General features: G+C 38.5%; 1 protein-coding gene across 7 annotated transcripts in view; it reads right to left on the reverse strand.

Annotated features, from left to right (window-relative positions):
• Positions 1 to 27,161, reverse strand: part of NPRL3 (NPR3 like, GATOR1 complex subunit) — a 453,622-nt gene that overhangs the window by 268,669 nt on the left and 157,792 nt on the right. For all 7 annotated transcript variants that reach the window (XM_063430229.1, XM_063430228.1, XM_063430232.1 and 4 more), the window contains 2 exons: positions 18,038 to 18,191; positions 3,451 to 3,529 (listed from right to left, as the gene is read on the reverse strand). In XM_063430229.1, coding sequence (XP_063286299.1) covers positions 3,451 to 3,529; positions 18,038 to 18,191 — 233 coding nt within the window. The remainder of the gene's footprint in view (positions 1 to 3,450; positions 3,530 to 18,037; positions 18,192 to 27,161) is intronic.

The following is a 27,161-nucleotide window of genomic DNA, read 5'->3' on the forward strand; positions in this document are numbered from 1 at the left end:
TGAACTGACGGCGCGGAGGAGGAGAGAGCTGACAGGAGCTGCAGGACAGGTAAGTAACGCTCTCTGCAGCCCCCACAGCCCCAGTCTGTATTATGGCAATGCAAATTGCCATAATACAGACTATTGACTCGAGTATAAGCCGAGTTGGGGTTTTTTAGCACAAAAAATGTGCTAAAAAACTCGGCTTATACTCGAGTATATACGGTAGTTAAAGCTCTATTAAATGTGAGTAGGAATAAATAGACCTTAGATCTTGCAGTACTACTTTGTGTTGCTACATCCTGCACTATTAGGTGTCTCTTTTTTTATTTTATTAAGTGTTCTTGCATAGCAAGACCACTTAATGTTTTCTCACATATATATTATTATTATTATTATTATTATTAAGTGTTCTTGCATAGCAAGACCACTTAATGTTATCTCACATATATATTATTATAGCCAAATTTGCCACCCTAACTCCTCCCACAGTTTTTACACTACATAGACAAAAATATACCAAAACATGCAGATTGTTCCCGATCGGAATGCTATTACTTTGTGGAACGTTTCGGCAAATGTAGGTCTGGGTCTTGTGATTCTCACAATATAAAGTTCTTCGCTGTAGGATGTATAGTTTTTAAAATATGACCGTTTGAAGATGGCAACTGCCAAAATACTCTGACCTGTGCAAGGCAGCAGCAGCAGTGATGTCATAGACAAAGCCTTTTTCACACCTGCTAATGTTTTTATAAATGTATGTTTTAATGTAACTGTGCAACAACGTTGCAATTAAATGTGCTATATAAATAAATAATAACAGTTACTCCACCCACTCCAGTTGTAGACTACTGATGGAGGCAAGAACACTTCACACAATTTCCCCAGAAATTGTAGCTTTTCTAGTTAAGTGTTCTTGCATAGCAAGACCACTTAATGTTATCTCACATATATATTATTATTATTATTATTATTATTATTATTATTATTATAGCCAAATTTGCCACCCTAACTCCTCCCACAGTTTTTACACTACATAGACAAAAATTTACCACAACGTGCAGATTGTTCCCGATCGGATTGCTATTACTTTGTGGAACGTTTCGCCGAATGGTTCACGGAATATTGTCGTTCTTGTGGCGAAATTTGTCCCATAGGAATGAATGGCAAAGCTAGAGTGGGAGCTGGCAAAAGCTGAAAAATCAGGACATGATTTCTAAACTGCCACCACTTCCTCATTTTCAGGCCCACCTACACAAATCTTATATCAAAATGTTCAGCTATCACTGCTGTCACTAAAAATGTCCACGGCTAAGCCATAGTCCGGATAGTTTTCACAATATGACCATTTGTTTGCAACTCACGCCGTCCATTGACATTCATTGAAACTCCACTCTGCAAAGCTCACATTTGAAGGGCAATTTCTAAACTGTGACTGTGCCTTCATTGTTAATATCTCAAAGACATACTATGCATCAAAATGTAGGTCTGGGTCTTGCGATTCTCACAATATAAAGCTCTTAGGATTTATAGTTTTTTTATAGAAGAATCTCTCTGACAGGACTTGGTTGTCTTTTCCATGCAAGTTTTATCTTTTTAATTTTTATTCTACTGTATTTTATTGGACATTACTGTGGACTTTATTATTTTTATTTCTGCTACGTTATTCCAATTTTTAGTATATTTTATTGTTCTATTTTTATACATACCTGGCGCTACCGTTTCTTTTTTTTGTGCACTTCTATTCATTTTTTGGGGTATGTGAGGGTACACCATTATATAGTTGAGCTGTCCTTTCAGTTGTTTAGTTTTTTGTGGCTGTGAACCCACCCACAAAAAAAATTAAATCTATCCAAGAAACTATTAAGGATGCATGATTGTACTGTGAAAAAAACTTGGCCAAAAATTAGAGACAACATAGAACATTGGTGTGATTTCGAAATTTCAAGATAGGTAAAATTAATTCAATCAAAATGAATGTCCTCCCAAAAATATTACTGTATATACTCGTGTATAAGTCGAGTGCAGTTTTGTGACCAACAATTGTGAAATATGCTACACCTCGTGGATAAGTCGAGGGTAAAACTTGGGGCTATGAAATTCTGTGATTTTTTTTATAATTACACATACACACACACTCATACAAACACACTGCATTATACACACACACTCATACAAACACACACTCAGCATTATATACACAAACTCATACAAACACACACTGCATTATATCGACACACACCCTGTGTGTATATAATGCAGAGTGTGTGTTTGTGTGAATGCAGAGTGTGTGTGTGTGTGTGTAGTGTGTGTTTGTGTGAATGCAGAGTGTGTGTGTGTGTAGTGTGTGTGTGTAGTGAGTGTGTGTGAACTGGGTGGGGGGAGGGCATTTTTATAATTTTATTTTAATATTTTTTTTAATATTATTGTATTATTTAATATTTTTTGTGTCCCCCCTCCCTGCTTGTTAACTGCCACAAGGTACTGGAGAAGCCTGCTTGCCAGCCTCCTTCCCACAGACTATGGACCCTGTGGAAAATTATGTAAAAGTCTCTGTTCATGCAATTGGGATTATATGGTTTGTTTACCGAACAACCGCACAAACAGAGACCACACTGGAGCTTGTTAACACCTATTAAACAATTAGAACACTGCGGTGAGAAACGTTCCAAGTTGTTGTCTGGGTGGCCGCACTTCCTATAAGCAACCACGAGGTGGCGGCCATCTTGTTCGCATAAACACAGGCAACGGTGTTTGGTCATGAATCTCCTGGAACTAAAATCGGCTACAGAAACTCCCAAACACGGCCTGCATTCGGTTTTATATAAGTTAGAAGAGCACTGTTCGGTGGGATCATTCGTCTGGATAAAGGGAACAAGCTCCAGGGTAAGACTAATGACTGTTTGGTAGTTTGTTTGTTTTCAGGTACTCTTAAACATGGACAAAGTGGAAAATGAACGTCAGAAGTAAATATAATATAAAGTGAAAGCTTCCACTCGATCAACTGCATATAGCTTTTTTCCCCCCTATTCTTTTTATTGAATATTATTAATAATACTATTTCATTTTCTGTATTGTGTTTACCTGTGTATAGTTAAATAATAATATCATAATGCATTATTTTATGTATATTTAGGATTGTTATGCCCCAATATTAATGTACAATATTTAGTGAATAATTTGTATTTCTGTAATTTATTTATTAAACAAAAATTTAATAAAAAAATTATTTGAAAAGGAGATGAACGGTGGCCATTTGTAGGTGGTGAATTTATAAAAAAAATGTTTTAAGTAGAATTAGTATATAATTAGTTCATTATTTGATTATACCAGACTAGTATTTTGTGATCTAAAATAAATGTCAAAAGATTTTTTTTGTTGCACCGTCTGCACTTTGTTTTTTTTAGATTAATAATACACAAAAGCAAAAACACAAAACAAAACAAAAAAATACAGAGAAATAACTCTTACCTGTCATAAGTTTCCTTCAGGTCTCTCGCCAATTTGCTTTTTGGTAAAATATGATGAAAAGGAGACTGTGGGCCCCCAACTGTCATAATACAGAGATACAGCATAAATTAAGAATTTAAGAAAACTATAATAAAATAATTTTAAACCAAAACAAAAATGTAAGTTCTACAGTACTACATTTTTGGAACATACCTGCTGATTTAGTAGTGTGCGAGCAATGCAGCATAAGCTAACAAATATTTTCTTCTAAAATATCCATGTGACTTGCAGTTAAACACTTGTCAAACTTGACAGCTCCAGCATAATTTATTTTCCGGAGTAATGCCTTCAAACTTGGGCAAAAAGGGGCAAGTAAGTGTAATGCAATGTGAGTTTTCACAAATACATAACTAGTAAAATTGTTTCACTGTGCTAAAAGTCTGATAATACGTCTGAGATCCAAGTTTATTATTATTATTATTAATAATAATAACATATAGCACCAACAAATGCTGCAGCACATTACAATCATAGAATGGGAATAATAGACAAGAAGTTGACATACACATTACTAACAGAGGCAAGAGGTAAAGAAGGCTGTGACGAAATGCCTTTTGTCACTGGATTTTTAGGTGACAAGCTGCCCTTTGCCCCTGGCTGTTGGAGGAGCATGATTGCCAGCCTCCTGCCTCATGACTATGGCCCTGGGTTGAATGGCCCTTTACAAACATTATTTGGGCTAATGGATTTATATTGTGCTGCTACTGGCCCTTTAAGAACTCCGTTGTGGCTTATAAACTTGTATTGGACCATGCTGGCCCTTTAAGAACCGTCTGGGGACATATTGAGACTTTGTGTGACAATGCCCCTTTAAGACGGTGTCCCCAGTCTTAGTTAAAATATTTTGTTCATTGCTATTTTCCACTTGGTTCAGTAAATGGGTGTTGTGGGTGGGCTACTTATGTACTTCACAGTGGGTGGGTTTATCGACTAACTCAGGCACTGACTGATAGGTCAGGTATGGTTGTGTGACAAAATGCCTTTTGTCACTGGATTTTTAGGTGACAAGCTGCCCTTTGCCCCTGGAAGTGTGTGACGAAATGCCTTTTGTCACTGGATTTGTGTACCTTCATGAAGTTTCGGCTCATGTTTGGGGGATTGGAGAAACTACACTCTGGGGATTGCTATAATCACTATACTCCCCAGGGTATATTCACTAAGCTCCGCTAAGGGCTTGTTCCTGTTCCTGCTCTCTAGAATTCAGAGAGGTCCACCTACTGGAAGCTGGACCCTGGTCTTGGGTCCAGAGTGGGTGGAGACGGCGAGACCCCAACCAAGCTGGGGTGGTTCGTGGGGTCTGCGGTTATGGTGTCAAAGCACTAGGAGCATCCGTCAGCGAAAGGTACCCGGTCGCGAGGCCAGCATCTCCGTTACAAAGGCCATGGTGAAATTAGCTTACAGTTTAAGAGGAAGGGGTATTGACACACAAGAGGAATAATAGCATGTCAGTGAGGAGAGGGAATGATGAATGAGATGCCTAAGTCAAAATAAGCTTTCTGAATTGGCAATAACTAAACGGAGGAAAGAAAGAGAGTGAGCTGGGGTTTGAAGGCAAATAAACAGAGGATGACAATTGTAATAAGAACATGGTAGGTTATCGAAAAGTGATTTTATATGCAGTAATTACGTAAGACTTAATATTTATATATGTATATGTATATATATATATATATATATATATATATATATATATAAAATGTTAAAACATACGTATGAAGTATGAAATAGCGTAAAAAATTAATATAATTACAATGATCACAAAAGCATAAGTATCAACACACTTGCTTCCATTTAACTTGTCATCTGCTTGTGTCCTGCTCCTATTTATGCATTTTGCATCACTGTAGGCCAAACTAAACAATGGCATCAATACTACACTTTTTTGGGGGGGGTGTCTTTCTTTTTCAAAATATGAACATACATCTTTATATCAAAATGGGTTGCCCCACAGACCATCAAAAAGAATACAGATAAACAAACAGAAACTATAGGTCGCGCCACAGGGAAATAATAATATAATAAAATCAGTTAAATCAGAGTGTACTCACATAAAATTCTTAAATAAAAACACATATACCACATAAAAGTTAAGTGGTATATGGATGAAAACAGTCCAAGTTTGTTTAAAGAAAGAGTTCAGTGGGACTTGTAGGTGTTGAGGTAGTCAAATAGCGGGATGATGTAAAAGCATGTAAAAGAGAAACAGTTCCAATAGTGTAACACTGTAAACTGAATCAAATAGATGAAGTATGATGATGGTGATATTTCTCCTACTCACCTACTTAGGAGCTAGTGCCAGCTCAGGAGGGAACAGCATTCAGTGGCTTTGATCCCCCACTGGTAGGATAAAGGTGATGGTAGGTGTTAGAGGTCCTCGGTATGGGGAAAGAAAAAGTAAAACCAAATAGTGCTCACTGTATATAAAAATGGATAGTATGGTATTTCAAAAGGATATACTGCTCACTTTATTGGTGTAGGTGGTATAATCCCCACCTAGGATTCTTGAGTGAGTGGATTTTCCAGATATAAGGTGACCAGGTTAAAATAAAAAAATAAAATAAAATGATTAAAAAAAAAAGACATATGACACAGACAAACTAAAAGGGCCAATATTCATTTAATGAGATATAATAGAGATTGACCGATTATCGGTTTTACCGATATTATCGTCCGATATTCAGTATTTTCGGCAATATATCGGTATCGGCCAATATAGATATTGTCGATAATACCTCCTAGGACCGCCAGGCTCATTACAAGCCTGGCGGTCCTGTGAGGGCCCGCAGGAAGCTGTTTCTTACCTTTCTTGCAGCTTCTCAAGCTCCCCAGTGCAAATTTCGCGAGTCCTGCGATCGCAGAGCGTTGCCACGGGTTACCATGGCAAAGGGCCGCGAGTTTTACATTGGGGAGCTGGAGGAGCTGCAAGAAAGGTAAGAAACATCACACACTGCATTACACACACACACACTGCATTGCATACACAAACATACACTGCATTGCATACACACACTACATTATATACACACACTACACAAACACACAAACTGCATTATATACACACACTACACAAACAAACACTGCATTATATACACACACTACACAAACAAACACTGCATTATATACACACACTACACAAACAGCATTATATACACACACTACACAAACACACACTACATTATATACACACACAATGCATTCACTTTACCCACACTACACACACTACACAAACACACATTATGCATTCACTATACACACACTACACAAACACACTCTGCATTCACTATACACACACTACACAAACACACTCTGCATTCGCTATACACACTACACAAACACACTCTGCATTCACTATACACACACACACTGCATTCACTATACACACACTACACAAAAACACACACACACATTGCATTGAGTTATTAATATCTCCAGATTTTTTGCTTTTTTTTTTTTTAAACATATGATGCCATGATTTAGATTTTATTTTGGTTTAGTAGATTGTATATTTTGTTTGCATATGTTGTTTCACTTGCATGTCACTATCACTTTAATTTTCACTCCAGCACTGGTTGTTCGTCTACTCTATCTAATCCTTTTAGTTGGCATCTAGTGTATCTATATCTCGCTGACAGTTAATACTATCAACTCTCCTCCACAGCGGTTCACTTGATATGCGCTCGGTGTGTGATTTAGTTTATTTGTTTATTATCACCATGGCAACTACTTTCCTCCGCCGGACGTCCCGCCGGACGTCCCGCTCACGTGACGCTCTGTGCGGCTTCCATTCACTTCCGCGTTCTAACGGGCAGACACACTCCACTTCACTTTACCATTGGGTAAGTGCACATTTACATATTTTTATATTTAATATATATACACGCTATTGTCATGTACTCAATGATCTTGAGAAAAGACCCGGCAGGGTCGAAACGTCGATTGATTTTTTGTACACTACATATGGATTAATAAAGCACCAGTTTTTTCCACATATACGAAGACCTGTGAGTGCATCTTGATTTCTCCATTTTGTTTATATATTTGACGCCAGAGATTCGCACCCAGGCAAGTTATACATATTTTTTGTTTTGTAAGGAGAGTGCCAAGCTTTCATCTTAATATATATATATATATATATATATATACACACACACACACACACACAAACACACCCTGCATTCACTATACACACTACACAAACACTCTGCATTCACTATATATACACACTACACAAACACACTCTGCATTCACTATATATACACACTACACAAACACACTCTGCATTCACTATATATACACACTACACAAACACACTCTGCATTCACTATATATACACACACACTGCATTCACTATACACCCACTACACTCACTATACACCCACTACACAAACACACACTGCATTCACTATACACCCACTACACTCACTATACACCCACTACACAAACACACACTGCATTCACTATACACCCACTACACTCACTATACACCCACTACACAAACACACACTGCATTCACTATACACCCACTACACTCACTATACACCCACTACACAAACACACACTGCATTCACTATACACCCACTACACTCACTATACACCCACTACATATATATATATATATATATATATATATATATATATATATATACACATACACACTACACAAACACACTCTGCATTCACTATATATATATATATACACTACACAAACACACTCTGCATTCACTATATATACACACTCTCCATTCACTATATATACACACTACACAAACACACTCTCCATTCACTATATATACACACTACACAAACACACTCTCCATTCACTATATATACACACTACACAAACACACTCTCCATTCACTATATATACACACTACACAAACACACTCTCCATTCACTATATATACACACTACACAAACACACTCTCCATTCACTATATATATATATATATATATATATATATATATATATATATACACTACACAAACACACTCTGCATTCACTATATATACACACACACTACACAAACAATCACTGCATTCACTATATATACACACACTACACAAACACTCACTGCATTTACTACACACACTACACAAACACACACACTGCATCCACTATATACACATACTACACAAACACACACTGCATCCACTACAAAAACAGCTCCTTTGTCTAAACACACTTCATCCATACATGTGGCATGTATATTTTGTGCATTTACCTTAAGACTTAGTTTATTTTTTCAAAATGGTAGTTGTACAGAATATCGGCTATCGGCTATCGGCCTGAAAGTTCACAGATTATCGGTATCAGCTCTAAAAAAATAAATATTGGTCGATCCCTAATATATAAAAAAACGTAAAAACAGCCAAACGCGTTTCGCCAACAACAGGGCTTCTTCAAATGGCAATAGAAATAATAACCTGGTACATAACGCTTTATATAGACACTTACAAACAGACAATTATTCAAATGTTGGCGCCAAAATGACATCATAATTGCGTGACATGTAAAATATATAAAACAATGTCCACATAGTCTCTGGATTGTGCAATGTTTAAATATACTTTTACTTCTTTTTTTGCATATGCTTTATCCATGTTATATTTATTTATTTTTTGCCCTTACACCCTATGCATTAATTTACATAATAAAGAAAGCTATCTATCCCTGGCTGTATAAGGTAGGCTATGTTGCTCAATATATAAGGTCTTAAATTGTAATTCATTGTTTCCCTCCCCCCCCCTTTTTTTATCATAGAGTGTTTTTTTTTTCTGTCTGTATAAATGTTCCCTTTTTCTAAGTAAGCATCACACAAATAATGTTTAAATATATTTTCTTTTTCTTTTATTATTTTAATATGTCAATCAATGTGTTCCTTTCTCGGCCAGACTTTTTCGTCTATGCCCGAGGACTCCATTTCCCAATACGCTCTTGGGTTGGGGGCGCATGCGCACAGCGCCCTTTTCGATTGGAGTCTTCTTGCTCGCTTTTCACATGGCCTGTATTGACTCCACCCACAGAAATCCGTGCTACAGCACAAGTAAGCATTCTCCTTTGCTGTAGCCTACACTTCCCATGAGCCTTTCGGTGAGCCACGTGGTTTAGTGCGTCATAGTCCCATCGCGCACCACGTGACCGCCCATGTGTATTCTTATTTCTTTCTCTTTCTTAGCCATTAAAATTGCTCGTTTTAATAAAGCAATTATATATTTAAACATTGCACAATCCAGAGACTATGTGGACATTGTTTTTTCCATGTTTTAAATGTCACGCAATTATGACGTCATTTTGGCGCCAAAATTTGAATAATTGTCTGTTTGTAAGTGTCTATATAAAGCATTATGTACCAGGTTATTATTTATATTGCCATTTGAAGAAGCCCTGTTGGCGAAACGCGTTTGGCTGTTTTTACTGTTTTTATATATCATTAAAGGAATATTGTCCCTTTTAGTTTGTCTGTGCCATATACCTTATCATCATTTTATTTTATTTTTTATTTTAACCTGGTCACCTTATATCTGGAAAATCCACTCACTCAAGAATCCTAGGTGGGGGTTATCCAACCTACGCTAATAAAGTAAGCAGTATATCCTGCTCACCTACATGTAAGTACTATACTTTTGAAATACCATGCTATCCATTTTTATATACAGTGAGCACTATTTGGTTTTACTTTTTCTTTCCCCATACCGAGGACCTCTAACACCTACCATCACCTATATCTTACCAGTGGGGGATCAACGCCACTGAATGCTGTTCCCTCCTGAGCTGGCACTAGCTCCTAAGTAGGTGAGTAGGAGAAATATCACCATCATCATACTTCATCTATTTGATTCAGTTTACAGTGTTACACTATTTTTACATGCTACTTTTACATGCTTCCACGTCATCCCGGCATTTGACTACATCAACACCTACAAGACACACTGAACTCTTTCTTCAAACAAACTCGGACTGTTTTCCTCCATATACCACTTACCTGAGTACACTCTGATTTTACCGATTATATTATAATTTCCCTGTGGCGCAACCTATATTTTCTGTTTGTATATCTTTAGCAGTACTGTGACTTTTTTGGTTAGCTATTTACCCGACTGTCTAGAGGTGTGGATTGGTGGGGTCAAGTTTGGCAAGTGGTTTCAGATTAAGAGGGGTTTTATATCTGTCTTATGGCATGTGCCCCCTAAGGAACGTGAGCCATGGTTGCCATGTAGCTATATAGTCCTCATTTGTGTGAGAGTGAATATGAGAGTTCCTCCATTTCTTTCATGGATTCTACTTTGGAGATCCATTCTCTAATTGTTGGTAGCTTGTTTTGATTCAATTTTGACGGGATGAGACCATTCACAGCTGTCAGTAAATGGTTAATTAGTGTGCGGTCTGACTTGGGAAGGTGTGGTGGGTAAAGCATGAAGAGCAGGGTATCTGGTGTATGGGGGAGCTTGTGTCCTGTGACTGTTTTTATTAGGTTGTTTATTTTTAGCCAATAATCCTGAATCTCTTGGCATGACCACCAAATGTGGCTAGTGGTTCCCTCTGTGGTTTTACATCTCCAACACAATTTTGTGGAATAGGGGAAGAATCTGTGTTGGTGTGCGAGTTGGTGTGAAGTGACAACGTGTTATACATAGAAACATAGAATGTGACGGCAGATAAGAACCATTCGGCCCATCTAGTCTGCCCAATGTTCTAAATATTTTCATTATTCTCTGGCCTTATAGTTAGGATAGCCTTATGCCTATCCCACGCATGCTTAAACTCCTTTACTGTGTTAACCTCTACCACTTCAGCTGGAAGGCTATTCCATGCATCCACTACCCTCTCAGTAAAGTAATACTTCCTGATATTTTTAAACCTTTGCCCCTCTAATTTAAGACTATGTCCTCTTGTTGTGGTAGTTGTTCCTTCTTTTAAATATAGTCTCCTCCCTTTATGTTTATCATAAACCCCCTGTCTCGTCTTTCCTCCAAGCTATACATGTTAAGATCCTTTAACCTTTCCTGGTAAGTTTTATCCTGCAATCCATGAACCATTTTAGTAGCCCTTCTCTGAACTCTCTCTAAGGTATCAATATCCTTCTGAAGATACGGTCTCCAGTACTGCGTACAGTACTCCAAGTGAGGTCTCACCAGTGTTCTGTACAATGGCATGAGCACTTCCCTCTTTCTACTGCTAATACCTCTCCCTATACAACCAAGCATTCTGCTAGCATTTCCTGCTGCTCTATTACATTGTCTGCCTACCTTTAAGTCATCAGAAATAATCACCCCTAAATCCCTTTCCTCAGATGTTGAGGTTAGGACTCTATCAAATATTTTGTACTCTGCCCTTGGGTTTTTACGTCCAAGATGCATTATCTTGCACTTATCCACATTAAATGTCAGTTGCCACAACTCTGACCATTTTTCTAGTTTACCTAAATCATTAGCCATTTGGCTTATCCCTCCTGGAACATCAACCTTGTTACATATCTTAGTATCATCAGCAAAAATACATACCTTACCATCAAGACCTTCTGCAATATCACTAATAAAAAAATTGTCATAATTAAGTTTGTATTGTGTCTACTTATGAGGTATTAGAAGAGAGCTGTCACGGTTCTCAACGTAACATCCAGATGGCCAGTCAAGATCGCCCCAGAAGCGCCCAAGAGGGGATTTGAACTTGGGTGCTTTACGGATAAGCCGGTGTTCCTGCCTCTGAGCCACTTCAGTTCTATACGCTTATAGTTGCTCTCTTGGATAGTTGTGTTTTTGGATGAGCGGAATATAGTCGTAAATATCTTCCTCCATTCCTCTGGATTTAGTGTGATGTTCAGTTCCTCCTCCCATGTTTTGGTGAAGTCTGGGAGTGTATGGTTTGTCTCTGTTTGTATGAGTTTATGAAAGAATGATAAATGGCCCTTTTGGAGTGTATTATTGAGGCCCAATGACTCGAAGGTTGTGGGGAGTCTGCATCCCTGTATCAAGTCGGGTTTGGATTGTAGGAAGTGTTTAATTTGTGCATATCTGAACCGGAGTATATCTGTTCTGTCCGGGAGCGGAACCAGGTCAGTATAGGGAATAATCTTTTTGTCCTTCACCACGTCTTGCAGATGTAGAGGTTTGGTAGTCGTAGTGAATTTTGAAAAGGGTGGTCGGTGCATGCCAGTTATTGGGAGCAGTGGGGAGGGATGTGGTGATATACAGCTATTTTTTTCTGATGCGTGCCCAATGTTTGAGGGTGGGGACTATGGTGGGTGGGGGTTGTCTATCTGTGCCAGTTGCTCCGTTCCCGATTCCAGCCATGGAATTGTATCCAGTGGGAGTTGAACGCATTGTATTTCTATGTGTACCCATTGTTTCTTGCTGCGTGGGATTGACCATTTGTGGATTTGTGTAAGTATGATTGCTTTATGATATGATTCTATGTCAGGAAGACCCAAGCCCCCCTTGTGTTTTGTGTCTTGTCAGTAGCCTATATTGGATCCAAGGGTGTTTTCCTGCCCAGATGTATGGTGTGATGAGACGATTTATATGTGAGAAGAATGAGTGTGGTATGTTAATGGGCAGTGTTTGTAGTAGGTAGAGGATTTTTGGTAGTAAGGACATTTTCAGGATGTGGACCCTGCACAGCCACCCAAAGTGTGTTTTATTCCCCTCCATAAGGTCTGCTGTTATGTTGGCAAGGAGTGGTGGAAAATTAAGCTCAAAGGTTTTTGCTAGTGTTGAGGTAATGTTGAGGTAAGGTTCACCCCCTAGGTATTTAACTGCAGTTGTGGACCATCTGAATGGGTAGGTTTGCTTTACCTGTATGCGGGTGGCCTCTGTCATTTCAAGGGGTAGGATCTCACTTTTGCTCATGTTTACCTTAAAGTTTGATATGTGGTTGTTTGTATTAATTTCTCTAAGTAAGTGTGGCAATGTGGATTCTGGGTTTGTGATGGTGAAAAGCAGGTCATCAGCGAAGGCTGCTACTTTATATACCTTGTCACCTACTCTAATGCCTTGTATGTTGGGGTTGTCTCTTATGCCCTGTAGAAATGGTTCCATGGTAAGGATGAAGAGGAGTGGGAAGAGTGGGCACCCCTGTCTCGTGCCATTAGATATGTGGACTATTTCCGATAGTAGGCCGTTGACTCTTATGTTCGCTCCAGGGGAGGAGTATATGGTTGAAATCCAGGAAAGCCATTTTGGGCCAAAACCCATAGCCCGAATTGTTTCCTTTAATAGGGTCCTCTCTACCCTACCAAATGCTTTTTCCGCATCTATTTTAAGTATAAGGCTCCGATTCTGCATCTTGTTTGCCCTGTGTATTAGGTTTAGTAGTTTGGTTGTATTGTTTTTAGCCTCTCTGCCGGGTACAAAGCCTGCATGATCTGGATGGATTAGTCCCTGTAGTAGCGGTTTGAGTCGGGTAGCTAAGATTTTCGTAAAATTTTTTAGATCAACTTTAATTATTGAAATTGGGCGGTAACTACCACACTCCGTGTGGTCCTTACCTGGTTTGGGAATCAAAGTCTCGTGGGCTTCTAGAGCCTCATTCGGGATGTGGGTTCCTTTTGTAAGCGAGTTGTAGGCATTCATAAATGGCTTGCTCAAGATGTGGGAGAAAATCTTAACGTATTTAGCTATAAAGCCATCGGGGCCTGGGCTTTTTCCTGTTGGGAGCGGTTTGATAGTAACTGAGACTTCTTCTGGTTCATTTAAGGTTCGTCTAATATTCGAGGGGATGGTTTGTTTTACCTTATTTGCTAAAAAACTCTGGATTTCTAATGCGGTGGGAGGGCTTGATCTCAGATTGTAGAGGTTAGTGTAGTAGGAGTGGAATTCTTTTAGTATGTCTGGCTAGTAATGGGTGGTTTCCCCTGAAGGATTTTTAATCTGTGCTATAAAGGTTTGTTGCCTGCTTTTTTATAGTGCTTTTGGTAGTAGACGTCCGCATTTACCCCCCTAGGTGTAATACGTATGTTTGGTCCTAAGGATTGAGTATTTAAGTTTAGCATTTAGGACAGTTTGTAGCGCGGAGCGTTTGTCGACACTACAGCGTAGTGTTTTGTTTGTGTTTATCTTCCAGATTCCTTATCTCGTTCGTGAGCAGCGTGACCTGCTCTTCCTTTTGTTTTTTCTACTTGGATGCTAGTGATATAATGTGCCCTCTAAATACCGCTTTATGCGCTTCCCATATTACTGTAGGGGATATGGAGGGTGCAGAGTGGTCTGTGAAATAATTGTGCATGGTATCGCTTAGGGTTGTCACGTTAATGGGGTCGTTGAGTAGGGTGTCATTGAGCTTCCAGTGAGCTTTTGTAGCAGGTAATGTCGGTATTTGTATGGACATGGTGAGGGGGCCGTGATCTGACCATGTAATGGGGCCATATTCAATTGCCTGTATGAGGTGTAGGTGTCGGTGATGGAGGAAGAACAGGTCTAGTCTAGAGTAGGTTTGTTTGACTGTGGAGTAGTAAGAGTAGTCTCGTGCTGTGGGGTGTGTTATTCTCCAGTCTTCGTAAAGGAAGGCTTTGTCTAGCAGATGTTTCATTCTGGAGCGAGTTGTTCAATTATATTGTGTAGCCTGGGAGGTAGTGTCTAAGTCACCCCCCTTAATGAGGACGCCGTCCGTGAAGCTCTCTATTTTTGTTAGGTAATTTTGGAGATACACAAAAAATAGAACAAAAAAGCACAATATAAAATTAAATTGTCTGTATGACACCAAATATTAAAAGTCCAAAGATAAACATTTTTTTAGCTGCCAGACATAAAAGGTTATTCCGCAAACCTATGTGATAGAATGTCCAAAAGTAGATAAATGTCAGCGCTGTGCAATAGCCCCAAATAAGTGTTTGTGGGGAAGCTGGGTATTGAGGTAAATGTGTATGATTTCTACCTCCACAGCGGTGGTTTAGGAAATTAGGAGTATTCTGTGTAAACTTTGTATCCAACAGCAGTGATCACAGTAACGGATCTTCAAAGATACAAACCAAGGAAAGAAAGTGCAACACAGTTTATTAATATCATGTAAAAATAAAACTCCAACTCACACACACAAAAAAACACAACAGTAAAACGTATCACAACAATTATATCGTCCGTGTAAGTGCCATTTGTGTGTGAAAAATGCAAAAAATTTCACCTTCACTAACGATATCGTAGTTGTAATACATTTTACTTGTTTGAAACACTAATATTTGTGTTCAGCGAAGTCTTTCAAGTAAAACAGTACCACTCATGTACAGGTTTTATGGTGTCTTGGAAAGTTACAGGGTTAAATATAGTGCTAGCAAATTAAATTCCCTGGACTTTTGGCCTGGGTTGTCAGGCAGGTCCCGCAAATTGTAATGAATAAAATGACCTAATTATGTCAAATTATTATATATATATATATATATATATATATATATACACACACACACACACACACACACACGTATACATATATATACATATAAAGCAAGAAGGAAAGAGATGCACTCTCAGGTCTTTGTAGAAAAAACTTGATATTATTTTATAACAGGTAACATACATCTGATATATATATATATATATATATATATATATATATATAATAATTTTACATAATTAGGTCATTTTATTAATTACAATTTGCGGGACCTGCCTGACAACCCAGGCCAAAAGTCCAGGGAATTTAATTTGCTAGCACTATATTTAACCCTGTAACTTTCCAAGACACCATAAAACCTGTACATGAGGGGTACTGTTTGTTTATATATATATATATATATATATATATATATATATATATATATATATATATATATATACACACACACATGTATTATATATATACACACACACACACACACACACACACGTGTATTATATATATATATATATATGTATAGATATATATGTATATATATTTTTGACATTTTTATTTATAAAAAGTGATATATACTTATGTACATGTATTTTGATATCTATATATTAATTTTAAAATACAGTTAGAACAAATTTACACTTTTTTAAATTTCTATTTTTTTTAATTTATTTTTACATTTCTATTTTTTAAATTTATTTTATTTTTAACGTATTTACATATTTATTTTATATATATATAATAAAAATTATATATATATATTTAATCAATATCATTGTACGTGTATTTTGATATTAATATATATTTATTATATATATTAATATTAAAATACACTTCGACAGTATGCATGTATGTATATATATATATATATATATATATATATATATATATATATGATCTAAGTATATATTTTATTTTAAACTGTAACTTTAACTTTTTTCATGCAGCAGGTGGAGTACCTGTCACTACAGGCACTCCCCCTGCTGGCATTGACATGGACTGATATGCCGTCCTCACAAGGACCTCGCGATCACATGGCCCAGGGGGAGAGGAAGAAGGGGGACTCCCTGGGCTCCCAGGTGAGTCCCCATACCGCCATCGCCAGCGACCGGGTAAGTACATAGGACATTCTATGCTGCCGCCGGCGTTTAGAGCCGGGTCCCGAAGGACGGCATAGAACGCCCACCGTCCTTAAGGGGTTAAGTACTATTTGGCCTATGCCAGGCAGTGGCATATAGTTAAAGTGCCACTCTAGGCACCAAAACAACTTTAGCTTAATGAAGCAGCTTTAGTGTATAAATAAGGACCCTGCAGTCTCACTGCTCAATTCTCTGCCAGTTATGAGTTAAAATTACTTTGCTTATGCAGCCCTAGCTCCGTGAGGATACCCAGCATCAAATAAGTGTGATTTACTCAGTATAAATCGCAGAAGCGTATCTAGTGGCCGTCAGGGAGACAGTCACTAGAGGCTGGTTTAACCTTGCAGTGTAAACATATCAGTTTCTCTAATACTTCTAGATTTTAAGCTGCAATGTTAAAACTAGGGGGACCTGGCACCCATACCACTTAATTCAGCTGAAGTAATCTGAGTGCCTATAGTGGTCCTTTACATACTTCCATGGTTGAGAGGTAATAATAACTTAAAGGACCACTCTAGGCATCCAGACCACTTCAGCTTAATGAGGTGGTCTGGGTGCCAGGTCCTTCTAGGGTTAACCCATTTTTTCATAAACATAGCAGTTTCAGAGAAACTGCTATGTTTATGAATGGGTTAAGCCTTCCCCCTATGTCCTCTAGTGGCTGTCTCATTGACAGCCGCTAGAGGCGCTTGCGTGCTTCTCACTGTGATTTTCACAGTGAGAGCACGCCAGCGTCCATAGGAAAGCATTATGAATGCTTTCCTATGTGACCGGCTGAATGCGCGCGCAGCTCTTGCTGCGCGTGCGAATCAGCCGACAGGGAGGAGAAGAGGCGGATCGGAGGAGGAGGGCAGGAGGAGAGCTCTCCGCCCAGCGCTGGAAAAAGGTAAGATTTAACCCCTTTCCCCTTTCCAGAGCCGGGCGGGAGGGGGTCCCTGAGGGTGGGGGCACCCTCAGGGCACTCTAGTGCCAGGAAAACGAGTATGTTTTCCTGGCACTAGAGTGGTCCTTTAAGTGCCAGGAATGCAATGTCTCATATACATATCTCAAACAGAATGCAGAACTAAAATACATTACTACTTAAGCTTACTTTCAGACATAGCAGACACTTCATCCTGAATGGCCATGATGAGTTTGGCTTCTCTGGTCAAGTACTGACAACGACGTTCTTCGTGTTGTAGAACTATGGCAATTCGACGAGAAAGGTTGTGCAAGCAGTTTATAACAGAGGTGTCTGCATTGGCCTGTTTGTGACATGAAACAAAACTGTTACTCAAAACATTTTACCACATATTTGTCATATTTGTTAGATTACACAAACCAATTAAGTATAGTGCAGCAATTTTTAGGTCACGTCATAGAAAGTAATCAGTCAATATTTAATTTTTTTAAATCTCTACATGGTTAAACTTAAAGGACACTAAAGTCACCAGAACAACTACAGTTTAATGTCCCTGCAGGCTTTTAGCTGTAAACATGGTCTTTTCACACAAAAAAACTCTGTTTACTTTACAGCCTAAGAACACCTCCAGTAGTGTCAGGGTATTTATATCGGCAGACATTTTGTGCTATGATAGAAATACAAAGTGTATGTTCTGAAATCAAAATGAACAAACCAGACTCCATTTTGTTAGTTTCAAGCTAACAAAAGAGACACAGAATTTCTTTCCTTTCTCTAAAACTGACCGCTTAGCCAGAGCTGAATCGAATGTGTATATAAACAAACCAAATAGATAAGACATTGAGAATGGGGGTGGACAGACTGTCTAATTGCGAATGGAACAAGAGTAAATTCTAAACCCAGACAGAGGTGACAGAAGATTAAATAATTAAATGTTACTTTCTACATGTACAACATCCCATTGTATTAAAGAATTTCATCTATAGTTTAAACTATCAATTTTAGGAATTATAGCAGAAAATGGAGACGCATAGTCTGAAGAAATCCTCTTGATCTGAAAGATAAAATAAGTTATAGGCCACATATAGATAACGTAAATGACGTCAAAAATAGCCACCAGGAAAAGTTAACTCTTTCCTGGATAGGTATGCTTAGTGGGACAAGACTGCCCCCTTGAGTTCAAATAATAAATTTATGATTAGAAGATAACCACGCCTACAGTGTTTTGATTGGTCATAAACCACTGACGTACTGAGCAAAATTTCCCTTTAAAAAGTAAGACAAAAGAAAGGAGATGGAAGGAGATTGAGAGTCAGATTGGGATGCAGATTCAAATTCGGAGAGATGCAGAGAGCAGGCTCAGAGAAAGAGACCCATGACACTTAGCTACCTGGGAATATCTGATGAGAAAATATCTACATAAATGGTAAATATACAGGCATTTAATTAAATTAATAGCATGATATATGACTGGATAAATCATGATTAGATTTCATATTTAGAAATCTTAATTATTAAAGAATATATATATGGTTATAGCATCCTATCTGCAGCTGGGATTAATATAGCCATTAATGTATTTGTGTGATTAATATCACGTTAGCATATCATGACCGTTTATCCAGCTGTAGTGATTGGCTCCAATATAAGATAAAATATCTGTTAGACAAATTTTGCTTATATACATGTAGACATCTCATTGGATCAAGGAAGTGGTTGATGACTGGTTAAATTTTATTTTTATTTAAAATTACATAGGAGTAGATCTTAAATCCCTAGAAGAGGTCTAGCCAGCATTGAAAGGGTTACTTCTGCCAGCTAAAGTTGTTTCTACAACTTCACGCTGCAGCTCAAAGGAATGCTCTGTCTCCCTGTGAAACCTTCTTTGTCTCTGTGAAAGGGTCGTAAATCAATCTTGACACCTAATGCTTTAGATTTTAAACTACGTCTTAGTCATTAGGAAATGTTGTTTTAAATTACCATATTGTATTGCATATTGTTATACTCGAATTCCATTGATTAATATCATGCATGTTACTCATCATTATTAATTTAAATTGTTAAAAATAAAAATTATATTTTTATAACAATTCGTGATATTAATTATATGATATAAATTTAATTTAACACGATTAACGTTCTTAGGGATCTGAGAATTTAAATAGTGGGAAATTCTCAAACTGTTTACAATTATTATCCCATAAATATCCCCACAAATTGGAGGCACTGCTGAGATCGTTTAAGTTGAAATTATATTCCATGTACAATAAAATTTGTGTAATTCATGCAATTAATCTTAATATAGAAAAGAGTTTTGTATTGAGATTAAATCACTGTATAAAATATGGCCAGCGGTAGCGAAAAATCTGTAACAGATAATTGTGAAATAATTGAAGACCTAAGAAAAAATGCTCTAATCAATATTCATAAACATATGAAAAATGATTTAAGCTATGATGTTTGGTTAAAAAGCATAGAATGGGATGCTAAATGCACGATGATAACTGATGAACACATACTAAAACATCTTAAAGTAATTGCTGAACAAAAGAACATAGAGGAAAAAAATGGGGTACATAATACACTCTTGGCCTTTCTTTATGACAGCACTTCTTAAGGCGTTAGATGAAAACAAGGTATTGAATACCAAACTGGACACGTACAGTGAACAATTTGGCATTCAAGATGGGAAACTCCAAGATTTACTTGCTGAGCATAAAACTCGTCAGGCTGATCATGAAAAAGAAATGACAGCTTTGATGGATAAATATGCACAGGAAATAAATCAGCTCAAAATGCAATTGGATGAATATGAAAAGGAAAGCCAGGAATCAGGCAGTGAGGTTGATAGCCATCATTCTGTGCCAAAAAGTTGCACAAAAATGAAAGAAAAGACTATCTATAAATCCCCTCCTTGTCATGATTTTCCCACACCAGACCAGGTTCTGTAAGGAATGAGGTGAGTAATTCAGGAATATCACCTGTGAAACAGAATTCTCCATCTCCTGGCATTGCCAAACAACCTTGGCAATCTTGGGCAGAACAGTTTGAAAAAGCTGTCTTGGCCAAACTTGAGAGGGAGAGTCCAGTTCAAGGTGATAGGAATGAAAACAGACATGGTTCTGTACACTGGCAGGATTCTGATGCTAATCAGAATTGTGACAGTGAACAAGAAGCTCAGAGTGATGGGAGTGAAAGTGATTGCACTGTCCACTCTGAAGGCCATGTAACTGATATGCCATCTGCACTGTTGTACGGGTCTAATTCCTCTTCAGCAGACAGATCGCATAGACGTTTAAAAAGAAACAGAAGTCGCAAATCAACAACGCCTGTTTATGAATCGCCAAAGGTTGTTAAGTTCCTTAGAGAGACTGTCCCACAATTTTCTAGAGGTTCAGGAAACATATCTGAACATCTGGAAAATTATGATAGAGCAATGAATACATTGGGCATGTATGATGACATTCAAAATAAATGGTTCATTACATGGACCTTTGATTCAATGTGCCGTGTTTATCTAGAGAGTCTTCAAGCTATGCAGTTAATGTCCTGGTCCAAGATGAAATATGAAATAATCATGGAATATGGCAAGTATAAAACCATTGCTTCTGCAAAGAAGGCGCTTTATAACTTAAAGTGCCGTCCAGATCAAAGCCCCAGATAATTTTAAGTAATTCTTAAGAATGCATACTCCGTGGCCCAAAGAAAACCCAGGTATGAAAGCACAGATTTCAAAGATCTGTATTTTCATGCCATGCCGGTAAGTATACAAATGAATCTCGCAAGAGATTATGATTGCAAACTACCATTAGAATGGCTAGTCAGTCAGTGCATGAAATTGTATACCATACACCATGCACATGACGAAAATCAGCCAAAGGTTAAGAAACCTGGTGATAAAATGGTGTCAGAGACTAAAATTCAGTTAGGTTTAGAAACCCAACAGAAAAAGAGGACCTATTCTGAGGTTTTGAAAACACCAAAGCCTCAGAAACAGGAAAACGCCAGAAGCAATTCTGCAAACTCCTCTGACAATAACTCTGAAAAATCCAATTCCAATGGGAATAAACGCCCCTGGGTCAATAAGAACCAAGGCAATTCCCAATGGAGAAGGAATCCTCAGGGAAATAGGAGATATGGAAACAGAAACAACCAATCTGATTCCAGTAACTCCCAGCAGTCTCAGCCATCCCAGCCAAACTCTAATGGTCAAAGACAAAACGGCAATGGGGGAAATAATTTGCGTCGTCAGGTTGGTCAATTGACAGATCAGATGGGCAAATTAATGGAGCAAATGACAAAGATCAACCAAGTCTTTGAAAATAATCCTTTTTTAGGAACAGCTCCCAGGAAAGAGCCACCTGTGCAACTGCAGCAACAGCAACAAGTGCCGCAGCAAATATAGCTACAGTGACTAAACAGGATAGGTTATCAGTAGATGTAATACCTAACCCTGTTTCCTTTCCAGGTACTAACAGTCAAATAAACAATAGTTGTGTTAGGAAACCTATTGCCTATTCCGTCACTTCACTTCCGGGTGAGGGGGCGCAACGTGTTCCTCTGTTTTTTCATTTCAGCCAAAGGCTAAAATAGCCCTAGCAACCACTAGTTTCCAGGATCCAGACCTGAAAGGGTTAACTGATGAGATGCCGACCACTAGTTCCCGCTTGACAGTTCAAGATATTCCTACAAAGGATGGGCCTGTGGGTAAGACTGAGCATTCCTCAGTACAGGTAGAAACTACTGCTGTGACCGGTAATGTATGGAAAACAAGTAATATGTTGACACACTCTAAATTCTTTTGTGAATTAGAAGAACATGAAGGAAGGTACTACATGTCTGTAGAAATACAGTATTCGCTACCCCAGCCTTTCAAAGGGTTAATAGATACTGGTTCACAAGCCATGATCTTATCCAATACCTACTTCCAGCAGGTAATGGACTTGGCAACGGATAAGCCGAAGCTAAAAGATTTCCCCAATGCTCTATTGAGTGTTGGAGGAAATGCACTTCATGTTATTGGCAATACCTGGTTAAAGTTTAAAATAGGTAACAAAACCTTTAGACACCCGGTGATAGTGGTAGATCTCCCCTATAACCGACTGATTCTGGGTATAGACATACTCAGAAGACTTAACACAATTATTGACTGTGTGAATGGAATTGTATGGTCACAAGCTAAGGTTCCTATAACCTATGAGAAATCACATGTACAATCTGATCGTAACTGCCATGTGATAGAAGAAAGACCTGACTCGATTGAGGTACATTTTAGGAATAGTCAGTCACCTGACGTGACTATCCTGCAGGTGAATGACGCAATCGCACCTGTAGATGAGCATTCCGTAAGAATTGCTCCAGAGAGGATCCAGAATGTCTCTCTGGAAGGTGATGTTTTAACCATTTCTCTCCACGGGGACTATGTTGAATCTGTAGATCTGGCAGGTCATGCTCAATTCCTTGCCAGAATTGAAAGGGTTAATAACAACTTATTCTTTCCTATTCAGATAAATGACTTAGGAAGAAATAGGAATGCAAAGCTGGACTTAAAGAGTGAGAACAGCTATATTAGCAGAAGTCTGTTAAAGCAGATCGCTAATCCTAAAATGATCAGGTACGCTTCCCCACATGACAGGTGGATCCAGAACCTGGATGGCGAATCAGAGAGTCACAATGTGATAGCAATATGTTTACTATGTATTTCCATCGGAAATAAGACAGTTAAACATTTATTCCTAGAGATAGACAAACCTCGCAATCAGGTTTACATTGGCAATGATGTCATACATCGTTTTGCCATACACCTTGACCTGATTAATTCCAACTTGTGGACAAGGTTAAAAGGTAATCCTTGTGGATACCTTCACGAGGAAAATGCCCTGAAATCAGGACAAATACTCCCATATGCGGTAAGTATCCAAGTGCCTGATGACATAACCATTCCACAAGGGACAAGTAACTTTCTTTTACCACTACAGGTCAAGGAGGGTCAGAGATTAGAAAACTCTGATGCCCTAATCTGTTTATCCAACAGGATACAACAATTAGGGATGGTGGTAACACATACACCAATGGTAAGTATTGGTAAGAATTCCACCTGTATAATGGTCAACAATGTTACACCCAATAGTGTTACTTTACCAAAAGGAACGTTATTAGGTCTAGCATTGGATGCTGAGTACTATACATTTGGTTTCCAAAACCAAATTATAGGCCTCATCCCTGAAGAATACTTAACTGAGGACGAAATTATCGATCAAATATTCCATTCCTCCCCAGAAGGATTATTCACTATCCTATCTGTGTATCCCTTCAACGTCGAAGACGGCTTGTGTAAAATCGAAGAAGCATCAATCACCTTCGATCATCCGCTCAATGAGCAGGAATCACAAGAGTATCACGACCAAAGAGAAAAGGTAAGTCAACACCGAACTGACCTAACTTCTAGGCTTGAAGAAGCTTATGAGATAGGCCAGCCTGAAATCTTTCCAGGATTTCAGGAAAGGCTAGAAGAGCAAATATCTTTAGCTGACGGTTGCTCCAACGATGCTGAGCGACAGCAGCTAAAGGAAATCCTTTTGGAATTCCAAGATATTTTTGCCAAAGATTCCTACGACTGTGGGTTAACTAACCTCCACGTAGCCAGAATACAAACTGATCCAAATTTACCACCTGTATTTATCAAACAATATAGACTCCCATTAGCGTCATACGATGGTCTACAAGACATCATTCAGAATTTAAAGGAAAGGGGCATTATACGTCCAGTGCACAGTTCGTATAATAATCCGATCTTGGGGATTCTGAAACCTAATGGACAATGGCGGTTATGCGCTGACTTACGACAGCTAAATAAACTTGTCTATATGTCTGGTTGGCCAGTGCCATACATAGACCAATGCTTGGTACAAATGCAGGGATCCAAAATATTCACTGCCATTGACTGTGCGCAGGGATATTGGACTGTACCAGTCCATAATGAAGACCAATACAAATTGGCCTTCACATTTGGAAAGCAGCAGTATACCTGGACCCGTATGCCCTTCGGTTACATAAACTCTGGTCATGAATTCGCTGTGTTCATGCATAAAGCTATGCCTGACGCACTCGAGAGAGGAACGTTATCATATGTCGACGATGTCTTGCTGAAAAGCACTTCCTTTGATAAGCATATCATAGAGATTAGAAATGTTCTCACTCAGTTAAGAGAGGCAGGGATTAAACAGTCTTTACAAAAGGCGCAATGGTGTCGCAACCATGTCAACTTCCTCAGACATGAGGTAACTTCTGAAGGATTAAATCGGCGGAGGAAGAAGGTTGAAGCCGTACTAAAGGCTAAAACACCTTCAAACATCAGGGAATTAAGATTGTTCCTTGGTATGACTAATTACTCCCGTAAGTTTATAGATAACTATGCAGAAATAACGAAACCACTCTTACACCGGCTTAAAAAGGAAACTACCTGGAACTGGGGGGAGCCTCAGGACCAAGCGGTAAGTGAACTGAGAAGGAAGCTCACTCAGGCACCCTGTTTAGCATACCCAGAGGGGGGGTAAACCCTTCTATCTGGAGACAGGTTTTACCGATTTAAGCATCAGTGCTTTTCTGTATCAGAAGCAGGACAGTTTAAACAAAGTTATTGCATATGCTAGCAAGACTGTCACCTGTTGAAGTTAAATTCAACACGTATGAGAAGGAGTTATTGTCGACTGTCTGGGCACTACAATATTTTCGTAGCTATATCCAAGGTGAGAAAATAATTGTAGAAACAGCTCACCAACCTCTACAGTATCTGCAGAGTGAAAGAATTAGAGACGGTAATCTCTCTAACAGTCGGATTACTGCATGGACTCTATCCTTACAGGGATGGCCATTAGAAGTCCGTTATAAACACAATAAGAGAAGCCCAGTTGCCCAAGGTTTAGCAGAATTACATGACTGTACTGCTCCATCTCTGGATGATAATGACACCGGAGATGACTTCATAGAAGAGCAATGCTATCCCCTTATAAAGTTTATGACGAGGAATACTGTCGACCACTACCGTGGGTATACATTGATGGTTGTTCATATCACCACGCCGCTGGTGCTGAACGGAAGTTAGTTGCAGGTATCGGAATCGCCTGGATAGGTGATTATCCCAATGTATCTATAGGATACAATATTGGTCCCAAAAGCAGTCAGATAGCCGAACTCTGTGCAGTATATAAGACCATTCAAATGGCAATAGAATATAGTATCACAGAATTTATCATCATAACTGTTTCCAACTATGTTCGCAACAGTTTTGTCGAATATCTGCCTAGCTGGAAACGTAACCAAATGCTGAAAAGCAATAACAAACCTGTAAAACATGGGAAATTATTTTGTAAAATCGATGAGTTGGTTAAGGAACATGGTTTAACCATATATTGGAAGAAAATCAAAGGCCATTCTAAAATAGAAGGTATTGACAAGGATGGTAATGACTTAGCCGATTCACTGGCAAAACAAGCAGCCATCAATGGTGAAACCCTAAACATTGATGATCTTATGGGTTCAATTCACGTTGAAGCCATAACTAGACGACAGGCTAGAGATAATGCCGACTTAAATGTCGTGCAATGGAGTCAAGAAGCTCCTAGTGAGGACCTGATTACCAGTCAGAAGAACGATCCTGTCATAAGTATATTCTATAAACATATAGAAGACCCTACTGCAAATCCCATCACAGATGAGGATTGCAAAGATAATGAAGATTTACGAATCTTGACGAGATATAAAGTCCAATTTAGTATCATGGATGGGTTGCTGGTCAGAACTTATAAACATGGTATTCAACAATGGGTAGTCCCAACTGTATACCGAGGGTTAATGCTCCAACACGCACATGATGCACCTACATCTGGGCATCGTGGTGATAAGATCACATATGAGATATTGCGTGATTATGCATATTGGCCACACATGTTAAGAGATGTTAAGACATACTGTCAGGGATGCTTGATTTGTCCGCAATATCAACCCCATGGTCCAACCCATCGTGCACAGCGATGGGGGTACAGCGATATAACCAGTCTATCGTTAATATTCTAAAGAAGTATGTTAAGGAGTCTGGTGAAGACTGGGACATTAAATTGCCCCTAGTTTTAATGGCGATTAGAGCTACACCTAGCACTGCTACCAAATTGTCACCTTTTGAATTGATGACAGGAAGAAAGATGGTTTTACCACAGCATTTACAATATCGTACTTGATCATAACTTGATCAATGCTGCCACTACGCATCAGTATATCGAAGACTTGCACAAGCATTTACAGCATGCGTTTGCTT

Source organism: Pelobates fuscus, chromosome 8 (assembly GCF_036172605.1).
Source record: "Pelobates fuscus isolate aPelFus1 chromosome 8, aPelFus1.pri, whole genome shotgun sequence".
NCBI lineage: Eukaryota > Metazoa > Chordata > Amphibia > Anura > Pelobatidae > Pelobates > Pelobates fuscus.